Genomic DNA, 27,414 nt, shown 5'->3' with positions numbered 1-27,414 from the left:
CCAGGCTTTGGTATCAGGATGATGTTGGCCTCATAAAATGAGTTAGGGAGGATTCCCTCTTTTTCTATTGATTGGAATACTTTCAGAAGGAATGGTACCAGCTCCTCTTTATACCTCTGGTAGAATTTGGCTGTGCATCCATCTGGTCCTGGACTTTTTTTTGGTTGGTAGGCTATTAATTATTGCCTCAATTTCAGAGCCTGTTATTGGTCTATTCAGAGATTCAGTTTCTTCCTGGTTTCATCTTGGGAGGGTGTATATGTCCAGGAATTTATCCATTTCTTCTAGATTTTCTAGTTTATTTGCACAGAGGTGTTCATAGTATTCTTTGATGGTATTTTGTATTTCTGTGGGATCGGTGGTGATATCCCCTTTATCATTTTTTATTGTGTCTGTTTGATTCTTCTCTCTTTTCTTCTTTATTAGTCTTGCTAGTGGTCTATCAATTTTATTGATCTTTTCAAGAAAACAGCTCCTGGATTCGTTGATCTTTTGAAGGGTTTTTTGTGTCTCTATCTCCTTCAGTTCTGCTTTCATCTTAGTCATTTCTTGTCTTCTGCTAGCTTGTGAATTTGTTTGCTCTTGCTTCTCTAGTTCTTTTAATTGTGATGTTTCAGTGTCGATTTTAGATCTTTCCTGCTTTCTCTTGTGGGCATTTAGTGCTATAATTTCCCTCTACACACTGCTTTAAGTGTGTCCCAGAGATTCTGGTACTTTGTGTCTTTGTTCCCATTGGTTTCAAACAGCATCTTTCTTTCTGCCTTCATTTCATTGTTTACCTAGTAGTCATTCAGGAGCAGGTTGTTCAGTTTCCATGTATTTGTGCCGTTTTGAGTTAGTTTCTTAATCCTGAGTTCTAATTTGATTGCACTGTGGTCTGAGAGACAGTTTGTTGTGATTTCTGTTCTTTTACATTTGCTGAGAAGTGCTTTACTTCCAACTATGTGGTCAATTTTGGAATAAGTATGATGTGGTGCTGAGAAGAATGTATATTCCGTTGGTTTGGGGTGGAGAGTTCTGTAGATGTCTATTAGGTCTGCTTGGTGCAGAGCTGAGTTTAAGTCCTGGATATCCTTGTTAACCTTCTGTCTCATTGATATGTCTAATATTGACAGTGGGATGTTAAAGTCTCCCATTATTGTGTGGGAGTCTGAGTCTCTTTGTAGGTCTCTAAGGACTTGCTTTATGAATCTGGGTGCTCCTGTATTGGGTGCATATATATTAAGGATAGTTAGCTCTTCTTGTTGAATTGATCCCTTTACCATTATGTAATGGCCTTCTTTGTCTCTTTTGATCTTTGGTGATTTAAAGTCTGTTTTATCAGAGACTGAGATTGCAACCCCTGCTTTTTTTTGCTTTGCGTTTGCTTGGCAGATCTTTTTCCATCCCTTTATTTTGAGCCTATGTGTGTCTCTGCACGTCAGATGGGTTTCCTGAATACAGCACACTGATGGGTCTTGACTCCTTATCCAATTTGCCAGTCTGTGTCTTTTAATTGGAGCATTTAGCCCATTTACATTAAGGTTAATATAGTTATGTGTGAATTTGATCCTGTCATTATAATGTTAGCTAGTTATTTTGCTTGTTAGTTGATGCCGTTTCTTTCTAGCATTGATAGTCCTTACAATTTGGCATATTTTTGCGGTGGCTTGTACTGGTTGTTCCTTTCCATGTTTATTGCTTCCTTCAGGAGCTCTTGTAAGGCAGGCCTGGTGGTGACAAAATCTGTCAGCATTTGTTTATTTGTAAAGGATTTTATTTCTCCTTCACTTACGAAGCTTAGTTTGGCTGGATATGAAATTCTGGGTTGAAATTTATTTTCTTTAAGAATGTTGAATATTGGCCCCCACTCTCTTCTCACTAGTAGAGTTTCTGCCGAGACATCCGCTGTTAGTCTGGTGAGCTTCCCTTTGTGGGTAACCCAACCTTTCTCTCTGGCTGTCCTTAACATTTTTTCCTTCATTTCAACCTTGGTGAATCTGACAATTATGTGTCTTGGTGTTGCTCTTTTTGAGAAGTATCTTTCTGGTGTTCTCTGTATTTCCTGAATTTGAATGTTGGCCTGCCTTGCTAGGTTGGGGAAGTTCTGCTGGATAATATCCTTAAGAGTGTTTTCCAACTTGGTTCCATTCTCCCTGTCACTTTCAGGTACTGAAGCCTACTTCTGTCAGCAATTCAGAGTCATTCTCCATCCAGCTTTGTTCCGTTGCTGGTGAGGAGCTGCGATCCTTTGGAGGAGAAGAAGCGCTCTGGGTTTTAGAATTTTCAGCTTTTCTGCTCTGGTTTCTCCCCATCTTTGTGGTTTTATCTACCTTTGGTCTTTGATGTTGGTGACCTACAGATGGAATTCTGTTGTGGATGTCCTTTCTGTTGATGTTGATGCTATTCCTTTCTGTTTGTTAGTTTTCCTTCTAACAGTCAGGTCCCTCAGCTGCAGGTCTGTTAGAGTTTGCAGGAGGTCCACTCCAGACCCTGTTTGGCTGGTTATCACCAGCAGAGGCTGCAGAACAGCAAATACTGCTGCCTGATCCTTCCTCTGGAAGGTTCGTCTTGGGGGCACCTGCCTATATGAGGTGTCACTCAACCCCTACTAGGAGGTGTCTCCCAGTTAGGCTACCCGGGGGGTCAGGGACCCACTTGAGGAGGCAGTCTGTCCTTTCTCAGAGCTCAAACACCATGCTGGGAGAACCACTGCTCTCTTCAGAGCTGTCAGACAGGGACTTTCAAGTCTGCAGAAGCTGTCTGCTGCCTTTTATTCAGTTATGCCCTGCCCCCAGAGGTGGAATATATAGAGGCAACAGGCCTTGCTGAGCTGAGGTGGGCTCCACCCAGTTCCAGCTTCCCTGGCAGCTTCGTTTACCTACTCACGCCTCAGCAATGGTGGACGCCCCTTCCCCAGCCAGGCTGCCGCCTTACAGTTCGATCTCAGACTGCTGGGCTAGCCGTGAGCAAGGCTTGGTGGGCATGAGACCTGCCAAACCAGGCACGGGATATAATCTCCTGGTGTGCCATTTGCTAAGACCATTGGAAAAGCACAGTATTTGGGTGGGAATGTCTTGATTTTTCCAGGTACAGTCTGTCACAGCTCCCCTTGGCTAGGAAAGGGAAATCCCACAACCCCTTGTGCTTCCCAGGTGAGGCGATGCCCCGCCCTGTTTTGGCTCTCCCTCTGTGGACTGCACCCAGTGTTCAACCAGTCCCAATGAGATGAACCAGGTACCTCAGTTGGAAATGCAGAAATCACCCATCTTCTGTGTTGATCACGCTGTGAGCTGCAGACCAGAGCTGTTCCTATTTGGCCATCTTGGAATGGAGACCCAAGGTTTCTAATAAACATCCTTTTTATTAATCATAACATGGCAAAATGCATACTTGCCATTTCTGAAAAGTGATCCAAACTCTACATTCACAGATGAAAAATTCTTATAGAATGTTGTGATAAGCATACATGTTGGGTTAAACAAATTTCATAGCTGTTGGAGTGCCATGAAATTAATACTTGCATTTTGGACTGCTGTAGTTTATACTTTTTATATATTTCAAATCAGGTGTGTACCATTTGTACTGAGAACACCACAAAATGAATTACCTAAAATCCCTTGATTTTAATATGTGTTTTGGTTTATTAACAAATTATAGTAATTTCTTACACATTTTTCGAAATTAATTGTATGAGAATATATATATCTGCTTATGGATACAACGTGTAAATAAAATTTTTGCTCACCAAACCCTATCGCAAGGACAGAAAACCAAACACCACATGTTCTCACTCATAGGTGGGAACTGAACAATGAGAACACTTGGACACAGGGTGGGGAACATCACACACTGGGACCTGTCGTGGGGTGGGGAGAGGGAGGAGGGAGAGCATTATGAGCTATACCTAATGTAAATGACGGGTTAACAGGTGCAGCACACCAAAATGGCACATGTATACATATGTAACCAACCTGCATGTTGTGCACATGTACCCTAGAACTTAAAGTATAATAATAAAAAAAAAAAAGGATTAAAAAAAAAAAAACTTCTGCTCACTAAAAATAAGTAAATAAATAAGTGCATGTCTTGAGTTTTTTCTTATGGCCTAAAAATTTTTTCAAAGGCCTGGTTGTGATGGCCCTGGGACCAAGTATGATATCTTTCTACATAGTCTCTGAATATTTGGGACTAGTCTATCCCAAAAGATGGAACTTTCCTACCCATTCCATTTCCCTAAGTAGAGGATGAACCTTAGGTCTCCTACAGTCCAATCCTGCATCTTGGCACTTAGGAATCACAACCTATGGCAAGGGCACTTGGACTGCAGAGCCCCTTGCTGGCCTGTGATTACTCAGCATATACCACATGAAGCACACTTAGAAATACAGTGTCTCCTTACAGCTTCCACATTGTTAGTCTATCCTTGATGATACGGTTTTTGGTGATATGGTTTATTTTCTGTTTTGCAGTGTCACGGACTTTCTGTGGAAGGGTTTGTCCTTCCTTCTTCTACCACTAGAGAGGTAAGAGTCTCTGTCTTGCACATTTATGTGACTGATAACTTTTCTGGCTAAAGTATTCCAGTGATCACTTACTTTTCAAAGTGACAGATCTATGCTTTTATAAATCAACTGAACATGAAATGCATTTGAAGAAAAGAGAATTTTTTAATTGAAAGATAATATTATAGAATAATTATGGATTACTTTATATGAAGACAAATTATTTTAATGGTTGTTTACGTTAGGCTGTCTTATGTGAGTGTTGTGAGGGTTAGATAAGGCAGAGGGATAGAAATCTAAGAATGCATGACTTCTCATGTGCCCCATCCTTCACATTCCCACCTTTCTCTAGTAGGATGTTTGTAGACCATTAGAACATAAACCAGCGGTTGTTAGCTACAACTATACGTTGGGGTAACCTGGGTTCCAATTTCCAATTTAGTGGATTAGAATCTCCAGGGATGGGAAGTGAGCATAGCATCTGTATTTTTTTTGATCTGTAGAATGATTCTGATATATAACCGTGGTTGAAAACCATTACCATGAACCACAGACACAGATTATCAGATGCTTTTATATTTTCCTTTTTGTCCAAATCACACAGAAATTATAAAAACTAGCTTTTACACAGATTCAACAAAGGAGCTAGTGTTAGCATGATAGAAGTAGTAAGATTCAATAGTAGAAAGTTCTCAAAAATGCTGGGGTTGTTGCAGATAGGATCTTGGGGGAAAGGTACAGAAAGCTAATGCTATGCTTCAGGGCTTCACTATTGCCTACAGGCCTTTTCTCTAATCAAGAATGCCATGTCCCCCATTTGTCTTTTCTCTACATTTAAGCAAGAGTGAAATGTTCATATAATTAATAATACATACCTGAATAGTACCTTTAAGAGTCTCCAAACATTATTTTTACATTTTTAAATTTGGTCTTAAACACCATTATGTAAAATAGGTAAAGAAGGAATTATGATTCCTAATTTATGGATAAAGAAATAAATTTAGAGATTAATTGTCTAAGGTTGTATAACTAGTAACTAACAAAGATAAGACTTGAACCCAAGTCTTTATACTCCAAATCTACATTGCCTCCCTAGAGGATATACTCAACACAAGTTTACCAAAACATACTTCTCAATCCCCTTCACCCCCAAATAACTTTACATTTCTTAATGCCCTTTTTAATCTAATAGTATACAATGTTTTACATAATTCTAATTTTTATGTATTATACATACAATTTTAAGTTTTACCCGAGTTTTTCCTTTATTTACAGTCATCAGATTTTAATAAACAGTCATGTAAAAACTCATGAAGTTGCTGTGCCATGATATGCCATTCCCATGTTTAGGATACCTCTAGTTTTACACTTGTGACTAAAGCTACTATAAGTACTTTTCTATATGGAGCTTTCATTCCTCTTTTGAATTACTATCTTAGGATGAACCCTCAGAAATAGGATTATGGGTTAGAGGGCATGGACACTCATGGCTCTTGTTATGCATTGCCAGATTGCCTTCCAAAAAGATTGAACCAGTTTACTTACTCAATTATTTTGAAGAGGGCTGAATCGATGCTCATGGCTACAGTGTTTTTACTGCCTTTCAGAGCAGGTGATTGATGTCTCCTGGATGATGGACTCTTAGGAAGTGATTTTCTTTTTCTCTATCACAGATGACTCCAGGTGAGATTAAATTCTCTGTTCATGTGGAGTCTGTCCTGAATCGCGTACCTCAGCCAGAGTACCGCCAGCTGTTGGTTGAAGCCATCCTTGTCCTCACCATGTTGGCAGATATTGAAATTCATAGCATTGGAAGCATCATTGCTGTGGAAAAGATAGTGCATATTGCCAATGACTTGTTCCTTCAAGAACAGGTAGGCAAACCTGTAGTTTTCTCAATAGAGAAATGTTTTTACTCTAACCTGATGACATTCAGAGGTCTTTGAGGAGCCATGGTCACTTTCTTGTGCCCTCCTCCTTATACTTCTTTTCTGGGCCTCGTTTGTAGTGGCTCTGAGCTCTGTTTGCAAAAGAAGTAGACAGCAGGAAGACCTCTGTCTTTTACCATGTGTTTTGTGGTTTGTGTTAGAGGGTAAAGTTGCCTGGAACTCAGGAGGCTTTATGCTTTTCCCTGAAAGGCCTTGAAGCATACCATTAGCATCATATTTCAAATTTCTGATCACAATGCTTTTTGTAGCTTTAAGGACCTAATAAGAAACTATTGGATGGCATATCCTTTCTGAACTATTAAGGACAAGAGATTTGGTTTTGGTTTTGCTTTGCTTTTGCTTTTGCTACTCACCTATAGGAAAATAAGAAAGTGAAACTTTTATTCCTACATTTTTCTTATTTTCATAATAAATCTTCTTCCAGGAAATTATCCACATTCAAAAATACAAACTATTGAAAGTGTCCCAAATGTTGCCTGTATTAACAGGGCACATAAGTGAAGGACAGGTACTGTTGGCAATAAGAAAATTTTCAAAACATATAATCGGTGTTTTCATTCTGTTAGCCCTTGGGAGGAGATGCAAAAGAAAAGTATCTAGGTTTTTCTAGGACAATTCTAATTTTAAATATTCTGGATTGCTGTCAGTCCATGTATCTAAAAATGTGTTCCCTTTTAGGCATAGACCTCTAGCCTCAGAAAACTTAGTCTATTTGAATTAAGTCGTCTTAGAAAGAAATCACGATCAAATGCAGCATAAAAGAATACAAGCTGAAATTAGTAGTACTAGAAGGAGTCAGACCGAGACTCCACTAGGGTGATTTGTGTTAACATTTGTCTATTAATAGGTATGACTCAATAGATTAATGATTATATTTAACTTTTAGAAATTGATCATAATGGGGAAAATTCTAAACAATTAATAATTTTTAAATAATTTGCATGATTTGGGGACCTAGTGAAAAATGCCTGTATACAAACTCGTATTCACCCTTTCGTCCATAGTCCTATTTCTTCCTGGATAAACAGCCTAGGGCCCAACTAATTGGTGTTGGGGAGGACGTTCTGAATTATATTGATCAGGTCTTTACTTAGTAGGATTAGTAATTTTTCCTTTCACCTGTGTTCTTCTACCCTTACAAACCAAACAGAAAACCCTCGGCGCAGATGATATCATGTTGGCAAAGGATCCCGCATCCGGCATCTGTACTCTTCTGTATGACAGTGCACCCAGTGGCAGGTTTGGCACCATGACCTACCTCTCCAAGGCAGCCGCCACCTATGTGCAGGAGTTCCTGCCCCACAGCATCTGTGCCATGCAATGAGGGCTTTGGTTCCTGGCTTCTGGGATCCTTTTGACAGCTGGTCCCTGCCTCGGTTGATTGTGCATGGAACTAAAGTGTTATTGCCTAATCACTCTGACCCTGCCCCTTTCTGTCCCATCCTTCCCAAGAAGAGAGAACTTTTTCGATAAACTAACTACTTTAGAAGAAGTGAACACTTACCTGGAGGCTCACCTTGCAGAACCAGTGACAATCTTATGAGTATAATGAACACTCAACCAGGCCTGTCATGACTGGCTTTATTTCTTTCATCATCCATAAAAGTTTGCGTGTGTTTTTATTCTCTAGATCTGTTACCAACATAGTTTTCTAACTCCCGTTTGGGGAGCAAGTGTTAATAATAACTTATTCCTAAAGCTTGGTTTTTCTTATTTGTGATTTTATTGTGTATATGAGTGGTGGGTACTTTGGGACATTATTTCAAATGAATAACTCTAAATTGTTAAATATTTATGCTTCTATAAATTAGAATTACCTATTCTAAGTGCCTTTTCTTAGGAAAAGAGAGTACTGGATCATGGTTTTCTTCCTTACTTACAGGTTGCCTCACACTGAGTGATAAAATTGTTTCTGTGTAGAATCATTGTCTCTACTGTTGCCCTCTCTGTGTCTGCACATATAATGCCTCTCTCGCTTTGGTGAAATATCCAAAAATGCAAGTGCAGCGTGCATAATTAAGAATTTCTGAATTAACACTTGAAATCACATTTTATAAAGGTTGTTGGTACTCAGAGATGTATTTGCAGCAGAAAATGCAGAATAACCCAGAGAAATGGAGCCCTGAGCCCAACTCCAGAGAGGAAGGGAAAGAAGAAAAGATGCCTAGACAATGTCTTATACATAGGGAAGAGAGAGGGAATCAGAGGTGGCTTAGTTCCCTGAAGACAGCCTTATGCGCCTAATCCCTGCCTTTGAAAAATGGGCCAATACACAACACAGACAATAATTTGAAGCCTCTGTCTTCAGCAAAGATAAATTCAGCAGTCCAGTCTATAGCTGCTCTACTTAGCATTCTTTTCATGTGCTCTTCGTCTCTGTCTCACTCACCTACTTTCTACCACATCCAACTCAACTCCCTGACACCCCACCCCCATCTATTCTTAAACTTTTTCATATATATCTTCACTTCCTAATTCTAGTGTACATATCCCTGTATACATGGTATCTGTGGGCATATGTCTGTTTCTTATAAAGACACATATTTGTGCATGCGTGTGTGTGTGTGTGTGTGTGTGTGTGTGTGTAAGCATACATGGGAATTTTTATGAATGTAAGCAGTTTTGATGTGTCTGTATGTCAATCTGTATCTACATTTGATGGACTGAGTAAGAATGTTGCATGTGAGAGAGGGGGTGTAACTGTGGACTCAGATTGACACACACAGGTTGGTGGAAGAATAGCTTTCAGTCTTCTTCCTTGGTCCCACGTGTAGGTAACCTTGCTTGACAAATGTTTCTCCTAACTTTCCTTCTTCTGAATTGTGCATAGAGACTCTGCTAACTTCCCTGTTTGCACTCAGATAACTGCCTGCTTCAACCCCCTCCTTTATCTTGGATTTCTAAGGTTTTTCCCCAATAATGGGAATGGTGAGGGTGGGGATGAGAGACTCTAAACAATTCTTGCAGAACCAGTGACAATCTTATGAATATAATGAATAAGTAAGTATATAGTAGGGTGATAGAATACAGATAGTAGAAACAAAGAGAGTACAGCCAACCTTTTCAGCACTTCTCTCAGAGCAAATGGAAACACACAGTAAGTAGCTTTCTGACTACATTATTTTCTGGTCACTTTTAAAGAAAGTTTACAACCTGTTCTGAAACTATTTGTCTTTTCACTGGCTGTAAGTGTCCACCAATCTCAGGGAGTATATCTGGAGTGCCCCAGGTGAAAGATCCACTCATTCGCCTGAACTGACTCGAAGGGCTGCATTTCTCTGAGTTTACGAAATTGTGTCATTATGGTCCCCATACAGTGGTATTTAACTTTTAAAGCAACTTTTAAGAAAACTCTACTTGTATTTTCTTCATTTTAAGTGTGTGGTACTAAAAGGACATGTTAGACTTTTTCAAAAAGCACTTATGTTTTGAAAATAGAATAAATAATAAGAATTTCCAATTAAATCATGTCTGGTGCCAATGTGCAAAACTTTACATGTGTTTTTGTGATTGGAGTTTATTTCATGGCTTTATTTTACATACTCTGCTTAATTATACAGTACAGTCAAAGCTCATTCATTGGGTTGAAGTAGAATAATATTAATATATAGTACATATATAGTATATAATACATTTATAATATGTTAGATAATATATGTAAAGAAATGCAATTTAATCATTCAAATACATACCCACTCAAACAAGGGTTACTAAATTCAAACGGGCTTATTGACATCTATAGGGAACATTTTCTTTTCTTTTCTGTTTTTAAGACGGAGTCTTGCTCTGTTGCCCAGGCTGGAGTGCAGTGGGTTGATCGTGGCTCACTGCAACCGCTGCCTCCCGGATTCAAGCGATTCTCCTGTCTCAGCCTTCCGAGTAGCTGGGATCACAGGCATGTGCCACCACGCCTAGCTCTTTTTTTTTGTATTTTTAGTAGAGACGGGGGTTTCACCATGTTGGCCAGGCTGGTCTCGAACTCTTGACCTCAGGTGATCCACCTGCCTCAGCCTCCCAAAGGGTTGGGATTACACTCGTGACCCACCGCACCTGGCCTGTAGGGAACATTTTCTGATGAATGAATAAAACAGATTTTTACTCAGCATTTCAATTGTGTGCAAATGGTGCTTCTTCCCTAATGAAGGGTATTTTAAAACAACTTGTTTTTCTAAATATTAAAAATATTTGGCAGAATCTTGTTTATGCTATTAGCCTTTTCTATAACAGGATTTATTCAGCAAGGATGAACATTGTCTCCACAGTTCCATCCTGGTTAATGAAATTTTACTACATTCTGGGAATCTTACACAACTGGTGGGGCAAAAGTCATTCTTCACCACAGCTGGCAAAACCTCTGCCATTCCTTTTTCTGTTTACCAAGTACCAAGTATCTGCACTAATGCAGCAGAGATTAAGTATCGTATTTTCCACATTTGGTCTTCATTTCCTTTTTAACTTGAGTAACCTCAGGTGTTGGTTTGTCCAGGACAGCCCCCATTTATGCCTGTCTTACTGGCATAATTATCAATAACACTGTGTCACTGTCAAAAAATGTCTCAGTTTGAAAGATATGGTCACCCCTATATTTAGCCGATGTGTGATTTCTTTTAAGGCTAAGCCAAAAAACCAAGAACTTATTCTCAAACCACTAATAGTACTTGTGAAGTAGTGATATGGGGGTAAGGATGACAGTGGGGGGGAAACTCCCTTCCCCACCGAATATAGAAATATTTGGCATAATGGCTCTTAAATAACTAATATTTGAGCACATACCAAATGCCATTGTTATATAGGCACTTAGCATGAGCCATTTTATCTTCACAATTGCCATGTAAGATAGATACTACCATCTCCATCTTACAAGTAAGTGATCTGAGGCACTGAGGGTTTAAGTAAATTGCCCCAAATCAATCATCTAATAAGTGATAGAGCTGGAATTTGAACCCATGCAGTCTGACTCTAGAGTTCACATTCTCAACAACTACACTCTCCAAGGGAAATGACATTAAGGGAGTGGTGTGAAAACAAGGGTCAGTTGAAGACAGTTGAAGTGTCACTGGACAGATAGTGAAATGAGCAGAGAAGACTGCTCATTCACTGAAGGGTGGTGCCCCTGTAATTTGTTTGCCTCCCCTTCTGGGGAAAGGCAGGGGAAAGCACCAAAAGAAATGGCACAGCCCAACCTGAACTTACCAGTTCAAATGTTAACTTTAGCAACAATGATTGAGGAAAGTGAGTCAAGTAACTTGCCCAGTCAAGTAACTTCACACTAGCAAGCTTTGAAGCCAAGATTGAACCTACTTCCTCTGACCTCAAGTCCTCCAACTGCAAATACAGTACATTGAGAAGGGATTTCTTCCCAATTTAAGAACCATATGGGTATTACGAATGTGGAAAATTGAGGTGAGGGACCTGTGGCAGGATTTGTGCTTTCTTAACCATGAGCAAGCGTCTAGCCTCCCTTTGAGATTAGCTGCAGGAATAGGTTGCCAATTCCAGAGCATTGTGCAACAATTTACCTTTCTCCGTAGCTGAATCATCTTGCCACATTGCATAGGGTACTTGGATAGTGTTTCCGGTTTAGAACCATTCAGCCGTTTGTTACTAGATCAGAAAGGACACATGAAACAAGACCTTTTCATGTCATCCAAGTACAGTCCAGAATTTAGGGTGTCAGTTGGCCAGTCCATCTCTTGCCCTCTTTCCGCTGCCTATCCCTGAAGGCCCAGGACAAGTCCCATTTCTCCTTATGTTGCCAGTCATCATGATCTCACCTTTCAGTCAAGTCCTCTAGCTTCTCCTGTCTATAAACATGTGCAGTTTTCTCTTTAAAAAATTTCCAGGCTCTGACGTCCCCTCAGGCTGTTAGACTAACTCCTTCCTTTCACAATCACAGTTTTTCAAAGAGGAAGCTACATTTAACTGTTTGCTTCACTTCTTAAACCCCCACAATCTGGCTTTCTCCCCTACCTCCATAGGACACCAGTGAGTTTCTGATGACCAAAAAGGGTCTTTGACCATTCCTTGTCTTCTTTCTGACATCTTTTTCTCCTCTCAACCCTTACACACAGGCATTTCCAAAAATGACACTCTTCTTCCTAGCTCAGAGGTCCTCACCAGGGTGTAGGGTAGGTTTTGTGACATGATCTGACTTACTTATTTTTGGAGGCTCACTCTGGTGGCTGCAAAGATAATGGGTTGTAAGGCAGCAAGAATGGAAGCAAAGCCCAGGTAGACACTGCAGAAAGTTCAAGTGAGAGATAATAGTATCCAGACTATAGTGGTGGAAGTACAGAGTGAGAGAAGTGAATGTGTCTAAGGCACGTCTTTGACATAGAACCGATGGAAATTGCTGATGGACTGGATCTGCAGGTGAAGGAAAGGAAGAAACCCAAATAACTCCCAGGTTTCTGACTTAGGCAACTGGATAGATGTTGGTATCTTTACTGAGCTATGAAAGATAGAAAAGGAGTGGAAAGAACTTGAATGGGGAAATTGGGAGCTTGGTTTTGAAAATGTTGGATATGGCTATTAGGCATCCCAGTGGAGAAAGTCACATCCCTTGGCTATATCAGCCACTCTTATGACTTCAGCTTTCTCCTCTTTATATGGAAAAGTGTGTGTGTGTGTGTCACTGCAATTGTTTAACCCATTAATTTCTGAAATACTTTTCAACACTTTTTTTTTTTTTTTTTTTGAGACAGAGTCTCGCTCTGTGCCCAGGCTGGAGTGCAGTGGCCGGATCTCAGCTGACTGCAAGCTCACTGCAAGCTCCGCCTCCATTCTCCTGCCTCAGCCTCCCGAGGAGCTGGGACTACAGGCACCCGCCACCTCGCCTGGCTAATTTTTTGTATTTTTTAGTAGAGACGGGGTTTCACCATATTAGCCAGGATGGTCTCGATCTCCTGACCTCGGGATCTGCCCGTCTCGGCCTCCCAAAGTGCTGGGATTACAGGCTTGAGCCACTGCGCCCAGCCTCAACACTTTTAAAATCAGAATCTATGTCCGTTCTGCCCTACTGTATGAGTTCTTCCTCCCAATTGCTCTCTTTCTTATATTGCTACCTCTAGCCTTCTCCTTACCCAGAGTTTACATTTAAGAGTTTTCAGCAACCCTTTTCCATCTTCCTCCCTCTCACCAATATCCAAGTAATAAAGAAGTCCTGTTGAACTTACCCTGTACATTATTTCTCCTTTGTTCCCATTGCCCCCACCCTAGTTTTAAATCATTATCACTTCTTATTTGGACCATCGTGGCACTCTAACTGCCCCTAGCCTTTTAATGACTAATCTTTCCTACACACTGCTACTATAGAAATCTTTTTTCCTTACTATTTCTGTCTAAATGTGTTTTCCCATTTCCCACAGAATGTAGTCTATTCTCTTTAGCCTGGTATTCAGTGTTCTTCATGATCTGGCCCTTTTAGCTAAACTCGACTAGAAATTTTCTCTTTTGTGTTTTTGTTTATGCTGTTCATTCTAGTCAGCATGCCTTCTCCTGGCTCCTATCTTCACCAAGCAAAATCTTACCCACCTTCTAAGACCCTCTCAAATGCCACCAAAGGTGAATTCTAGTTACCATTTATTAAATACCAGTTATTTAGTACTTAATGCTTATTTATTAAGTAGTCTAAGCACCCTACATTCATTGTCTGACTCTGCATTGCCTTTGGTTTCTTGTGTATTTGCCCCATCTTCTGTATAAGAATGCAAATTCCCTGAGAGCAGAGATCACATTATAATTTATCTTTGAATCCTCAGCTGTACTGTACACTTAATATCAGATAAGTGTTTGATGAATGAACGACTGCAGACGTTTTAACTAGTTGCTATGGGAAGATATAAATAAAAGAAACATAAGATCTTACATTCTGGTTACAGAGCACATCACCAGAACACCCCCAAGATTTTCAGAATAAGTATTGAAGGGATACAAAATGGAGGGTCAACAAAGTTATATCATAACACAAAGTCATCCTGGAGGAATCAAGTTTATATAATAATGGGAATGTAAAAAGGCTTCAGTGTCAGACTGACCTAATTTTGAATTCCTGCTTATCTGCTTGTTAAGTATGTGATTTTGAACAGTTGTTTTTCTCTCTAAAATGCATCTGTAAAATGGGTGTATTGCAACCTCCTTTATAGGACTGTTGCAAGGATGAAATGAGATAATATATCCAATGTGCATGTCAGAATCTTCAATAAACGTTTAAAGTCTAAAAAGCAAGCCAGATTTTAAATATAGTAAGGATATTGGGTTGTCCCAGTGGTGTTAGTAAGTCAGTTTAGGTTGCCATGAGAATTGAGGGCCTGAGCACTGGCCACCTTGTTTCAGATCACAGCGGCCTCCAGGAACCTCCAAATGCTGATGGTAATTCTAAAACCACCTCAGATAGTCTTAAACTGGACCCTCACACCAAATCTAAAATATTTCCCTAAGCTGCAGAAACAAAAGGAGGTAGGAGGAGAAGAGCTGCAGTTTCCAAACACCACTGCTTGCAACCTTCCTGCCACATTAATGTTCAAGGAGTTACATTTGACATCATTGCTCGATTGGAATCTACCAAGCAATTTCCACTGCACCAGCCAGTCTCTTGGGAAAGTGCTATCAGATTTGCCAGAGTAAATTATTGAGATTGTCAACTTTCATGTGGACATGGATAGTTAATGATGAAAAGAAATGAACTACAAAATTGCATCACAGAATTTACTGTGTAAACTTTTCAAACCATTTGTGCCATTAAATAGCGCCCCCACCAAAAAAAAAAAAAAAAAAAGCCTATCCTTAGGATAGGCAGCTGATGTAACTGGATGGTGGGGGCTCTAGGTGGCCACATTCTATCTGTGTTTATATGGTTAAATGGATGAAATAGATGTGTTTGCAGATTGAAACAATTAAAGAGTTGAGGCTACTTTTTTTTTTTTTTTTTTTTTGAGACGGAGTCTTGCACTGTTGCTCAGACTGGAGTGCAGTGGCGCGATCTCGGCTCACTGCAAGCGCCGCCTCCTGGGTTCATGCCATTCTCCTGCCTCAGCCTCTCTTTTTTTTTTTTTTTTTTTTTTTTTTTTTTTTGGTCTTAGCGCTAAAACTCAAAATCGCGGTTATTTTAATGGTTAGCCTAGACTCTTCCGTTGCTCAAACCTCTGGAAACTACATCTCCCAGCATGCTATGAAACTGGTCTGACTTCATCTCAAATGGCCCCGTAGGGCAACAAGGATGGTTAGTTTTGACCCTATTTATTTGTGCCATAAAACAATCGATCCTAATTGACAGCTATTTGGACTTTTATATCTGCCAAACCCTTTTTCTTGAACTGTGGTCGCTAAATGAGGGGAGTCTGGTCTGGGAAGTCCCATCTATTCCTTCAATAGGATGGGGAGTGGGGCTAGTGTCTCCAGCGATCTCAAGAATAGGAGGGAATGTTGACCAGGGAGCACCGCTGCGGCCGATCAGAGGAGCAGGAACTGGAGCCCTGGCCGAGTCCGAAAAAAGCCAGATCTGGAAGGTGCCTGCGGAACGGTTTTAAGTGGAAGATGGAGGAGCCGGAGGAACCGGCGGACAGTGGGCAGTCGCTGATCCCGGTTTACATCTATAGTCCCGAGTATGTCAGTATGTGTGACTCCCTGGCCAAGATCCCCAAACGGGTAAGAGAAGTCGGGATGAAAGACCATGGGCTTTTGTGGTGGGGGTGGGGGCAGTAGACGAAAGAACGTTAGGAAGCGGAGAGGACACTGGGCTGGGGGAAATCTTCAGAAATTTCGAGTAGCTGTATCAGATACCTAAAGCTGTATCAGAAGGAAGTGTTCTCATCTTGTTTCTGAGAGCTCAGCATGTCTCTGCGGGACGCCCAACGGACAGGTAGGAGTGGGGGAGGGGGTACGGAGGAGGGGAGAGGACGCAGTTTCCACTCCTAGGGGACCGCTGAAGTCGTGGGAAAACAAGCTGCAGGGGGAAAGTGTTCCATCACCTGCCTAAGGCCTGGTAGCTTTCACCTGAGAGATTTTGATACTTTGTATCTGTATTGTCTAAAGTGTATTGTAACTGTTAACAGAAGGGAAGCCAGTTGAAACAAAGTTAATCCGTTCCTTTGTTCAGGATAATGAGATTGACGGGGATTTTGCTGAATTAAACTTTTAAGACTATTTCTGCTTTTTTTTTTTTTTTCCGCTGATGTTTTTAGGCCAGTATGGTACATTCTTTGATTGAAGCATATGCACTGCATAAGCAAATGAGGTAAGTTGTCTTTCTTGAACGTAGCCCTGAAGCTAGGTGTTCGTAGCCTTAATATCCTGCTTCACAGTGGAGCAAGGAAGAGAACGGTCTCTTGAAAAAATTATTTTAGTTTTCTGTGAGAGTATTCACAGTGTTTGTAATCTGCCTGTAATCCCAAGAAAGCTCTTGAAGAATTAAGAAAACTTGGGGGGCCAGGAGCATGGCTCATGCCTGTAATCCCAGCATTTTGGGAGGCCTAGGTGGGTGGATCGCCTGAGGTCAGTAGTTTGAGACCAGCCTGCCCAACATGGCAAAACCCCAGCTCTACTAAAAATACAAAAAAATTAGCTGGGTGTGATAGCAGGTGCCTGTAGTCCCAGCTACTCGGGAGGCTGAGGCAGGAGAATCGCATGAACCCAGGAGGTGGAGGTTGCAGTGAGCAGAGATTGCACCATTGCACTCCAGCCTGGGCAACAAGAGTGAAACTCCGTCTCAAAAATAAATAAATAAATAAATAAATAAAAAAGAGAGAAAAGAAAACTTGGGACGGGGAAGTGGAAAGTGCAGGAAGCAGTTAAGGTTCATTAGAAATATAGCTCAATTGCTTAGTTAAGTATCTCAGGGGTAGGTTCAGTGCATTGTGGAGATTTTAAGTACATTTGGGTATTAAAACCAGTCTGATACAAAAAGGTGTTCAGCTAGGAGGTGTTCCGTTTTTCTTTTGATTTTGTTTCATTCTAAACCAGATTTGAGGGTGTAAGTTCAACCTAAGACTTTTAGACAACCCACCACCACCACCAAACTTTAATGGGTGAGGCTGGAGACAGGTCAAGACCAAAGAAAACTGCTAAGACTGAGCCAGAACTCAAGAGAGAGCTGTTTCTTCCAAAAACATGAACTTGCTGTTTATTGCCATTTCTGTATTTGGTGCCATTGTAAGAGCAAATATAACCCTGCCACATATAGGATTACTTATGACAATTTCTGGCCAAATAGGTAAGTGCCCATACCAGCTGGTGTGCTATGCTTCATTTATCTTCCAGAAGGTAATGTAATAGTCTTTCAGATTTTATTCTTATTATTAACAAAATCATTTTGTACCTCCTGCCTCTGCCTCCGGAGTAGCTGGGACTACAGGCACATGCCACCACACCCATTTTAAACCATTTTTTAACCCATATGGTTTGGTTAACATAGTAACTATATGCCTTCCATTAAAGTTATTTAACATTTCAAAAAATTATTTTATGACAAACAAGATATCAAAGCAAAGCAAAACTGTCCAGTTTGTTTACTGTTAAATAGGGAGGCTTTCAGTAACATTTAACATTTAACAAAATAAATGGAAGGGTACTAGAAGAGGGAGCTTTTAGGACTGGGAAATACGGTCCAAGATATTATAAAATTTTTATTCTAATGGGTAGATTTTTCACCTCTGATGGTATAGATGTGTCTTCTTTAAGAAGAAGCAAGAATTCTTGAGTCATGGCTATGTATTTCAGTTTTGAGGCCAAACCACAGGATTTCTTCCAGCTACCTTGGTGATAGTAGTAGCCTGTATAGTCATATTAATTCATCATAAACTCATGGCTGTGCTCCCATTCAGCAGACATTTAAAACCACTGCTGCCTCCCTGTGGCCCAGGTCAGGGCTCCTTCAACTTGAATGTGTATATGAATTACCTTAAAATACGTTATCTTGTTTAAAAATCATCATGTTAAAAATCTTCTTGTTAAAAATCATCTTGTTTAAAAATGATCAAATTCTGACTCAGGTCTGAGGCAAGTCTGAAGTTCTGCATTTCTAACAAGCACCTGGGGGATGCTGATGCTCCTAGTCTACAGACCACCCTTTAAGTGGCAAGGGCTAGAGAACAGTAGTGACAGCTGTGGGGTCAAGAAGAGGAAATGGGGGATAGGCAGCTAGAGGTTAGATGTGGGAAGGCCTCTTATTGGGTTAGCTCCCTTTATTCCCTCACTTGCTTCTATTTGTCATTTTTTGTGAGGAGTAGGTTGAGAGGTTCCAAGTGAAGCCCAGTTCCAACCATTTTGCCCCTTCTCGCCTTGCTCTCAGAGGCAGATAGGAGGGTTCAAGTCTAGAAACATTACATTTTGAATTGCCCGTTTTTAATCCGTTAATAGAATGATAGTTATCCACCAAGCATTTTTGTATGTGTTATCCTTTTATCTTCACATAAGTCCCATAAAGTTCCCCATTTTACAAATAAGAAAACTGAACTCTGGAACAGTCAACTTACCTGAGGTTATAGAGCTAGTAAGTACAGAGTTAGAACAGGAACCCAATTCTCTGACTCCAAATCTGACTCCAGATTCAAAATGCATGATAACATAGCTGCCTATTAAAATAAAGATACAGCTGAAAGGATTAGATAGCCCAATTAGCAACTGGTTCAATAGCTGCCTATTAAAATAAAGATACAGCTGAAAGGATTAGATAGCCCAATTAGCAACTAGTTCAAATGAAAATATCCCTGCCTATTAGTTTGTCCTGAAAGTTGTAACTCACAGGGTAAAGTCTGTCTGATACCTGATTATTTGTCTAACTTGAATATAATTACTTTTGTTTACCTACCTATAAACTCAAGGGAAAATCTATCCTCTTACCCTTTATTAATAGAGTCACTACTGTAGATGTGAGGCAGTAAAGATCGCACAGAGCAGTGGAAGAACAGAATGTGTTTATTACTCTAGCCTATTGGAACAAGAAGTTGAGACTTGTATTTTCTTCTCAGACTGCTTGCTTCTGTTTCTAGCTTCTGGCATACACTGGGTCTGACTCACTCACCTCTCTTTGTTCTCTCTGTTATTATTAGGATAGTTAAGCCCAAAGTGGCCTCCATGGAGGAGATGGCCACCTTCCACACTGATGCTTATCTGCAGCATCTCCAGAAGGTCAGCCAAGAGGGCGATGATGATCATCCGGACTCCATAGAATATGGGCTAGGTAAAGTCATTACCAGGCAGTGATGGGAGATGGACAGCCTAATTTTTTTATAACTTGTATGATTTTTAAATATTTTTTCATTAAGAAGTCATGTGTTAACTGTCGATCTTAATCTTTTGGTTTAGCCACATATAACTCACTAAACAAGCAAACCATATGAGTTGAGCAAAACCACATGATGGGTTAGATGAAAGAAAACATTTCAGTTGCTTAGGCCTATTGGCAGTGCTCAGATCTGGTCTGGCTATATATATACTGATTTAGCTGTCCTGTGACCTTATATTTTAACTAGAATACAGATTTATGTTCTGGCTAAGTTTTCTACCTCATCCCTCATTAAACAGCTGCATTTTTTAAAACTGTAAGTGACCAGCAGGATAGTCTAGAAAAACAGCATGGTTTAGCAGAGGAACATTGAACTGGAGGGTCAAGAGAGCTGAGTCCCAGGCCTGGCTCTGTGTGACCACTGACAAGACATATCACCTTGGTTTCTCTATCTATAGCCTGTGACTAGTTCATCAGGAAGGTTTATCCTTTCTAGCTCTAACCTTTTAAAAAATTATATCCCCAACATTGGAATTGTTTCTGTCTCACTTGGAGCTGTTATTAGCACAGTGGCCTTTTAGTAGGTTAGGTTGTTGTCACACCTCAACCTATTCCTCCTCTTTTTCCAGTTCATCTTTTAACCAGTTCTTCTGATTTTTGCCCTAAGGTTATGACTGCCCAGCCACTAAAGGGATATTTGACTATGCAGCAGCTGTAGGAGGGGCTACAATCACAGCTGCCCAATGCCTGATCGACGGAATGTGCAAAGTAGCAATTAACTGGTCTGGAGGCTGGCATCATGCAAAGAAGTAAGAAAAATAACCTTTCTGTTTTCTGACTCTTTCCTTGAGTCAGTTTCTCAGTTATATAAACTCTTATGCTTATTGTATTGACATTTACAGAGAGACGTGTGTATATGTGGCACTTTACAAGGCATTCTGAAGAAATCCAAGTGAAATAGAAAAAAGATTACCTAATATAGTGGAAAACACACTGCTCAAAGTCAGGACACCTGGGCTCTACACCTAGTTTTTCTGCTAACTTGCCTAACTGACTTGGACTGATTACCCTCCCTAGGCCTCAGTTTCTTCATCAATAAAATGAACAAAGGATACAACTAGACAGTCTCTAAATTCCTTTTCTGCTTTCTAGAAATTCCCCTGTCTTCAAGGGACTTACAGTCCAGAAACATTAACAAAATTAGAATAGAGAACATTAGTTATGGTACCAATGGAATATGTGTATGAGCTGAAGAGACTTATCAGTAGAAAGAAATTAATCATGGAAGTCTTGGTGGAAGTGAATTTTAGAGCTAGTTCTTAAAAGAAGTGGCAAACAGATTTTTGAAAAGGTGGAAAATTGATGCGAATAGGTCTAAAACAAAAGGGTGAACATCAAGAAGAGGGCTTATGCTGCCACCTCTAAGGAAAGTAGCAACCCAGAGGTAGATGTCTCTCAAAGACAAAGGGCTTGTGAAAAGGCTCTTCCTAGGTGCTTCTTGGAGTTAGAGGAGAAGTCCTTTGGAGTGTTCATTTGTTTATTTGTTTGTTTGTTTTTGAGACAGGGTCTCACCCTGTTGCTCAGGCTGGAGTGCAGTGGCGTGATCTCGGCTTACTACAACCTCGGCCTTCCCAGTTCAAGTGATTCTCCTGCCTCAGCCTCCTGAGTAGCTGGGATTATAGGCACCCACCATCATGCCCAGCTAATTATTGTATTTTTGTAGAGACGGGGTTTTACCATGTTGGCTAGGCTGGTCTTAAACTCCTGAGCTCAGGTGATCTGCCTGCCTCGGCCTCCCAAAGTGCTGGGATTACAGGGGTGAGCCACCGCACCTAGCCACCTTCTAGTGTTTTATGTTAACATGTCAAACTGCAGTAGTCTGTCTGAGAAGGATTGCTGGGCCTTCTTCAGCATTTGGAACTTTCCTTGATATTTCTGTAGTACTTAATCCACATTGAAGAAGAAGGATTTTTTAAAACTCTGAATTTATCAATCCTCTGTCTGAGAGAAATGAAGTCACTGTAGTAGTAATTGCCAATGCATCATTCACAAATCAATTGTTCATGCAATCAACAGTGACCTTGATACTCTTAGGTGCTCTTGAGTCAAGAGAAAACCACAGTTTGTTTTTCAGAATAAAACACAGCACAACTTCAGCATATGCAGATTAAGATAATAACAGAATTTTTTCTATCAAATTGACAGATTTTGTGGCCAAGGAAGTCCTTGAAAAAGTTTACTGCTAGAATTTACTAGTTTGGCAACAGAGCAAAGGAAACCAGTGTTTTAGTAATGAGTCTTATGTGGTCTTAAAAACAGAGACAAGCTGCCTTTTCTTAGCTTTTGCTTGCTTGCCTGCTTGCTTTGTTGTTGTTGTTTGTTTGTTTTTTTAATAAAGACAATGTCTCCCTATGTTGCTGATCTTGAACTCCTAGGCTGATCTTGAACTCCCAGGCTCAAGGGATCCTCTATCCTCAGCCTCCCAAGGTACTGGCATTACAGGCATGCACCACACCTGGCCTCTTTCTTTCTTTCTTGTTTTGTGTTTTCGAGACGGTCTCTCTCTGTCACCAAGGCTGGGTGGAGTGCAGTGGTGCAATCATAGCTCACTGCAGTCTCGAACTCCTGGATTCAAGGGATCTTCCCACCTCAGCCTTCTAGGTAGCTAGGACTACAGGCACGTGCCACCACACTTGGATAATTTTTGTATTTTTTGTAGAGATGAGGTCTTGCTGTGTTGCCCAGGCTGGTCTCAAATTCCTGGCCTCAAGTGATCCTCCTGCCTTGGCCTCGCAAAGTGCTGGCACTGCACATGAAAGTCACTGCACCCAGGCTGCCTTTTTTTTTTTTTTTTAAGTTCAAAATACAGACAATGATTGCTAGGAGGAAAAAAAAAAATGACCCTCTCCCCTCCCAGGTACAGAATGAAAGGAGAAAATTAAGCTTCTCTGAATGAAAGACTTCTAGGTCCTCTTGGGCTTAGCAAATTGAGAAGAAAAGTAGTGTGGCTTCATAGAAAAGGCTTGCTTCTATGAATCACATCCAGTTTATTATGCAATTAAATTCACTGCAGAAAGCCTACTAGGGCCTGGGTCATTTTCCAGTGGGGTACTCTGCTTCTTATTACTGTTTTGCTGCCAAAGGAAGTACACTCTGTCTTGACCCAATCATGGCTGCTTCTGGGCTGCACACAGACATGGGGATACCCACATATATTGCCTTAACTGTTTTAGACATCTTTCAGCTGCTCCTGCATGGAAACGGACATGCCTGTGATAAATATAAATTACAGAGAGTCTCTAGAGATTTCCCCAATCTAGGTCTGAATTCCAGGGTGTTCTTGGCATATCTAGAACCTCTCTGTAGATGGACTACAGGCATTTAGGCTACAAACTTACATCTAGCCAGCATTTACCTATTATAATCACAATATTTGTTTAAACTTCCCATCTCCAAATATATGTACAGATTCACACATGCCATTTATTCATTGAGCAAGCACTGATTAAGCACCTACTATATGTCAAATGTATGTTTATCATCACCAATAAGCAGAGATATAGAAATTGAAGCAAAATATATTGTTTCCCCTACCAAGTTGAAAAAAAATTTATTTCAAAATATCCAGGTGGTGGAAGGATTACAGCGAAATTAGTACAACCCCCTTTGAAAACTTTGGAAGTGTTAAGAATGGGAAAAAATGTTCATACCAGTTGGCCCAGTAACAATATTCTTGGCAGTCTAGTCTAAGGAAATAAACCAATTCTACCTGTAAGAAATGTATATCTTAGGAATAAGACAGCAAATAATTGCATTTGAAAGCTTAAAAAGGATGATTCTCAAAGAATATTCTACAAAAGAAGAGTAATGAAGGACTAATGCTATTAGATAGTAAGCATCCAAAACTACAATAATGAAAACACTGGTACAAAATTAGACAGATAGCTTATAGTACACCCCACCTCCAACAAAGAGACCAGTTATATAGAATTTAATCTATTACAAAGGATACATTGCAAGTGCATAGGAATTGAAAGGTCTGTTGAGTAAATGAATGGTATTGTGACAGCTTGTACCATTATACACTCATCTACTGTAATAAACTAAAATGAGTGACAGCTAGATTGAAGAGTTAAATATTAAAGAAAGCAAATTTAAAAAACTAGAGTGAATGGATATTTATCAAGCTTCTAAAAGGGAAGAATTTTCTAAGCTTAGAAAGTAATTTTTAAAAATCACGAAGGAAAAGATCAAACCTGACTGTATAAAATTTTAAAACCAAAACAACTTTTAAAAGTTTTTTGGCTATTTTTAAAATGAAATCTAAACACAGACTGGAAAAGCCTATGTTTCATAAATATGACAAAGTGTAGTAGGCTTGTATTATCTAACCCCCTCTTACAATATAATGTATAAGAAGAAATCTGCACAAAGAACATGAATAGACAATTTACAAAGGAGTTTAAGTACAACTGGAAAACATCGGAAAATGTTCATCACTACTAATCAAAGAATTGCAAATTAAAACCATTAGGTAAGCTCTTTTTCTTTGAGACAGAATCTCAACTCTGTTGTCCAGGCTGGAGTGCAGTGGTGCGATCTCAGCTCACTGCAACCCTGCCTCCCAGATTCAAGCGATTCTCCTGCCTCAGCCTCTTTAGTAACTGGGATTACAGGCGTGTGCCACCATGCCCAGCTAATTTTTGTATTTTTAGTAGAGACGGGGTTTCACCATGTTGGTCAGGCTGGACTCGAATTCCTGACCTCATGTCCTCCCGCCTCGGCCTCCCAAAGTGCTGGGATTTCAGGCATGAGCCACCAGTTTTTAAGCCTATATTTAACACTATTGAAAAAGATGGTACTCAGTTTCCTAGTGGGTGTGGTTTGGAAGAAAGCATTTTGGTAGCCAATGTGTAGTAATGCCCTTTGATCGGGTAATCTTACTTCTGGGAATGTGACCTAATTTTTTTTTAATATAGGAAACAAATTATTTTCATGAAGGTATTTATCAGTGTTATTTATAAAATTTTAAAAACTAAAATAACATGAATGCCTAGCAATAAAGGAATGGTGAATCTACTCCCTAGAATATTATCCTATTGTTTTACTTTTTTCCTTCTGTGCAAAAGCTTTTTGTTTTTATTTATTTATGTATTATTTACTTATGAGACAGGGTCTTGCTCTGTCACCCAGGCTGGAGTGCATTTGCGTGGTCTCGGCTCACTGCAACCTCTGCTCCCCAAAGATCAAGCAGTCCTCCCACATCAGCCTCCTGAGTAGCTGGGACTACAGGAGCACACCACCACACCTGGCTTTTTTTGTAGAGATGGGGTCTTGCCATGTTGTCCAGGCTGGTCTCTAACTCCTGGGCTCAAGCAGTCAACCCACTTTGCCCTCCCAAAGTGCTGGGATTACGGTTGTATGCCACCATGCCCAGCCTTATGCTGTTATTTTAAATAATGATTATAAGGATTATAGGGAACTTCAGACAAATACTTTATGTGTGTCAATAAAAAAGCAGGTCTTGGCTGGGCGCAGTGGCTCATGCCTGTAATCCAAGCACTTTGGGAGGCCGAGGCAGGTGGATCACCTGAGGTCAAGAGGTTAAGACCAGCCTGGCCAACATGGTGAAACCTTGTCTCTACTAAAAATACAAAAATTAGCCAGATGTGGTGGCAGGCACCTGTAATCCCAGCTACTTGGGAGGCTGAGGCAGGAGAATCGCTTAAACCCAGGAGGCAGAGGTTGCAGAGAACCGAAATCGTGCCACTGCACACCAGCCTAGGTGACAAAGTAAGACTGTCTCAGGAAAAGAAAAAAAAAAAAAAAAAAACAGGTCTTAAAAATGCATGCACACTGTAATCACAGCTTTGTAAAACATATATGAAATATATGAAGAGAGAAAGACTGGTGGGAATAACAGTGGTTATCTTAGAGTAACAATAATATAGTGACAGAATTATTTTTTCTCCCAAGTATTTTTTATTTTTTAATTTAATTTTCCTTTTACAGTTTTTTATTTTTTTTTTTATTTCAATAGGCTTTTGGAGAACAGGTGGTGTTTGGTTACATGAGTAAGTTATTTAGTGGTGTTTCTGAGCTTTTGGTGCACCCATCACCCAAGCAGTGTACACTGTACCCAATGTGTAGTCTTTTATCCCTCACCACCCCTCATCCTTTTCCCTGAGTCCCCAAAGTTTAATGTGTTGTTCTTATGCCTTTGTGTCCTTATAGCTTATCTTCCACATGAGTGAGAACATACAACGTTTGGTTTTCCATCACTGAGTTACTTCACTTAGAGTAATAGTCTCCAATTCCAGGCAGGTTGCTGTGAATGCCATTATCTCATTCCTTTTTATGGCTGAGTAGTATTCTATGGCGTATATATACCACATTTTCTTTATCCACTTGCTGATTGATGGGCATTTGGGCTGGTTCCATATTTTTGCATTTGCAAATTGTGCTGCTATAAACATGTGTGTGCAAGTATCTTTTTTGTATAATGACTTCTTTTTTTTCTGGATAGATACCTAGTAGTGGGATTGCTGGATCTACTTTTAGTTCTTTAAGGAGTCTCCACACTGTTTTCCATACTGATTGTACTAGTTTACATTCCCACCAGCAGTGTAAAAGTGTTCCCTTTTCACCACATCCATAACAACATCTATTATTTTTTGATTTTTTGATTATGGCCATTCTTGCAGGAGTGAGGTAGTATCACATTGTGGCTTTGATTTGCATTTTCCTGATCACTAATGATGTTGAGCATTTTTTCATATGTTTGTTGGCCATTGGTATATCTTCTTCTGAGAATTGTCTGTTCATGTCCTTAGCCCACTTTTAAATGAGATTGTTTGCTTTTTTCTTGCTGATTTGTTTGAGTTCTTTGTAATTCTGGATATTGGTCCTCTGTCAGATGTATAGATTATGAAGATTTTCTCCCACTCTGTGGGTTGTTTGTTAACTCTGCTGATTATTTCTTTTGCTGTGCAGAAGCTTTTTAGCTTAATTATGTTTCCTCTGTTTATCTTTGTTTTTGTTGTATTTGCTTTGGGGTCTTTGGTCATGAATTCTTTGCCTAAGCCAATGTCTAGAAGGGTTTTTCCAATGTTATCTTCTAGAATTTTTATAGTTTCAGGTCTTAGATTTAAGTCTTTGATCCATCTTGAGTTGATTTTTTGATAAGGTGAGAGATGAGGATCCAGTTTCATTCTTCTACATGTGGCTTGCCAATTATCCCAGCACCATTTGTTGAATACGGTGTCCTTTCCCCACTTTATGTTTTTGTTTGCTTTGTCAAAGATGAGTTGGCTGTAAGCATTTGACTTTATTTCCGGGTTCTCTATTCTGTTCCATTGGTCTATGTGCCTATTTTTATACCAGTATCATGCTGTTTTGGAGACTATGGCCTTATAGTTTGTAGTCGTGTAATGTGATGCCTCTAGATTTGTTCTTTTTGCTTAGTCTTAGCTTTGGCTATGTGGGCTCTTTTTTGGTTCCATATGAATTTTAGGATCGTCTTTTCTATTTCTGTGAAGAATGATGGTGGTATTTAGATGGAAATTGCACTGAATTTGTAGATTGCTTTCGGCAGTATGGTCATTTTCACAATATTCATTCTACCCATCCATGAGCATGGAATGTGTTTTCATTTGTTTGTGTTGTCTATGATTTCTTTCAGCAGTGTTTTGTAGTTTTCCTTGTAGAAGTCTTTCATGTCCTTGGTTGGGTATATTCTTTTTTTTTTTTTTTTTTTTTT

General features: G+C 40.0%; 2 protein-coding genes across 10 annotated transcripts in view; both read left to right on the top strand.

Annotated features, from left to right (window-relative positions):
• Positions 1-9,926, top strand: part of PHKA1 (phosphorylase kinase, alpha 1 (muscle)) — a 127,580-nt gene extending 117,654 nt beyond the window's left edge. For all 5 annotated transcript variants that reach the window (XM_011958905.1, XM_011958904.1, XM_011958903.1 and 2 more), the window contains 3 exons: positions 4,452-4,505; positions 6,158-6,358; positions 7,584-9,926. In XM_011958905.1, the coding sequence (XP_011814295.1) occupies positions 4,452-4,505; positions 6,158-6,358; positions 7,584-7,757 (429 nt within the window). In that variant the 3' untranslated portion in view covers positions 7,758-9,926. The remainder of the gene's footprint in view (positions 1-4,451; positions 4,506-6,157; positions 6,359-7,583) is intronic.
• A 5,700-nt stretch (positions 9,927-15,626) lies between these two features.
• Positions 15,627-27,414, top strand: part of HDAC8 (histone deacetylase 8) — a 258,223-nt gene continuing 246,435 nt past the window's right edge. For 2 of the 5 annotated variants that reach the window (XM_011958896.1, XM_011958898.1), the window contains exons 1-4: positions 15,627-16,078; positions 16,615-16,667; positions 19,480-19,610; positions 20,323-20,464. In XM_011958896.1, coding sequence (XP_011814286.1) covers positions 15,854-16,078; positions 16,615-16,667; positions 19,480-19,610; positions 20,323-20,464 — 551 coding nt within the window. In that variant the 5' untranslated portion in view covers positions 15,627-15,853. Of the gene's footprint in view, positions 16,079-16,614; positions 16,668-19,479; positions 19,611-20,322; positions 20,465-20,557; positions 20,776-27,414 lie in introns of those variants that run through there. The other 3 variants (XM_011958897.1, XM_011958900.1, XM_011958899.1) reach the window with 2 other exon arrangements.

Source organism: Colobus angolensis, unplaced genomic scaffold, assembly GCF_000951035.1.
Source record: "Colobus angolensis palliatus isolate OR3802 unplaced genomic scaffold, Cang.pa_1.0 Scaffold479, whole genome shotgun sequence".
Lineage (NCBI taxonomy): Eukaryota > Metazoa > Chordata > Mammalia > Primates > Cercopithecidae > Colobus > Colobus angolensis.
The sequence above is the reverse complement of the archived record's forward strand: the minus strand, read 5'-3'. Positions and strand labels throughout refer to the sequence as shown.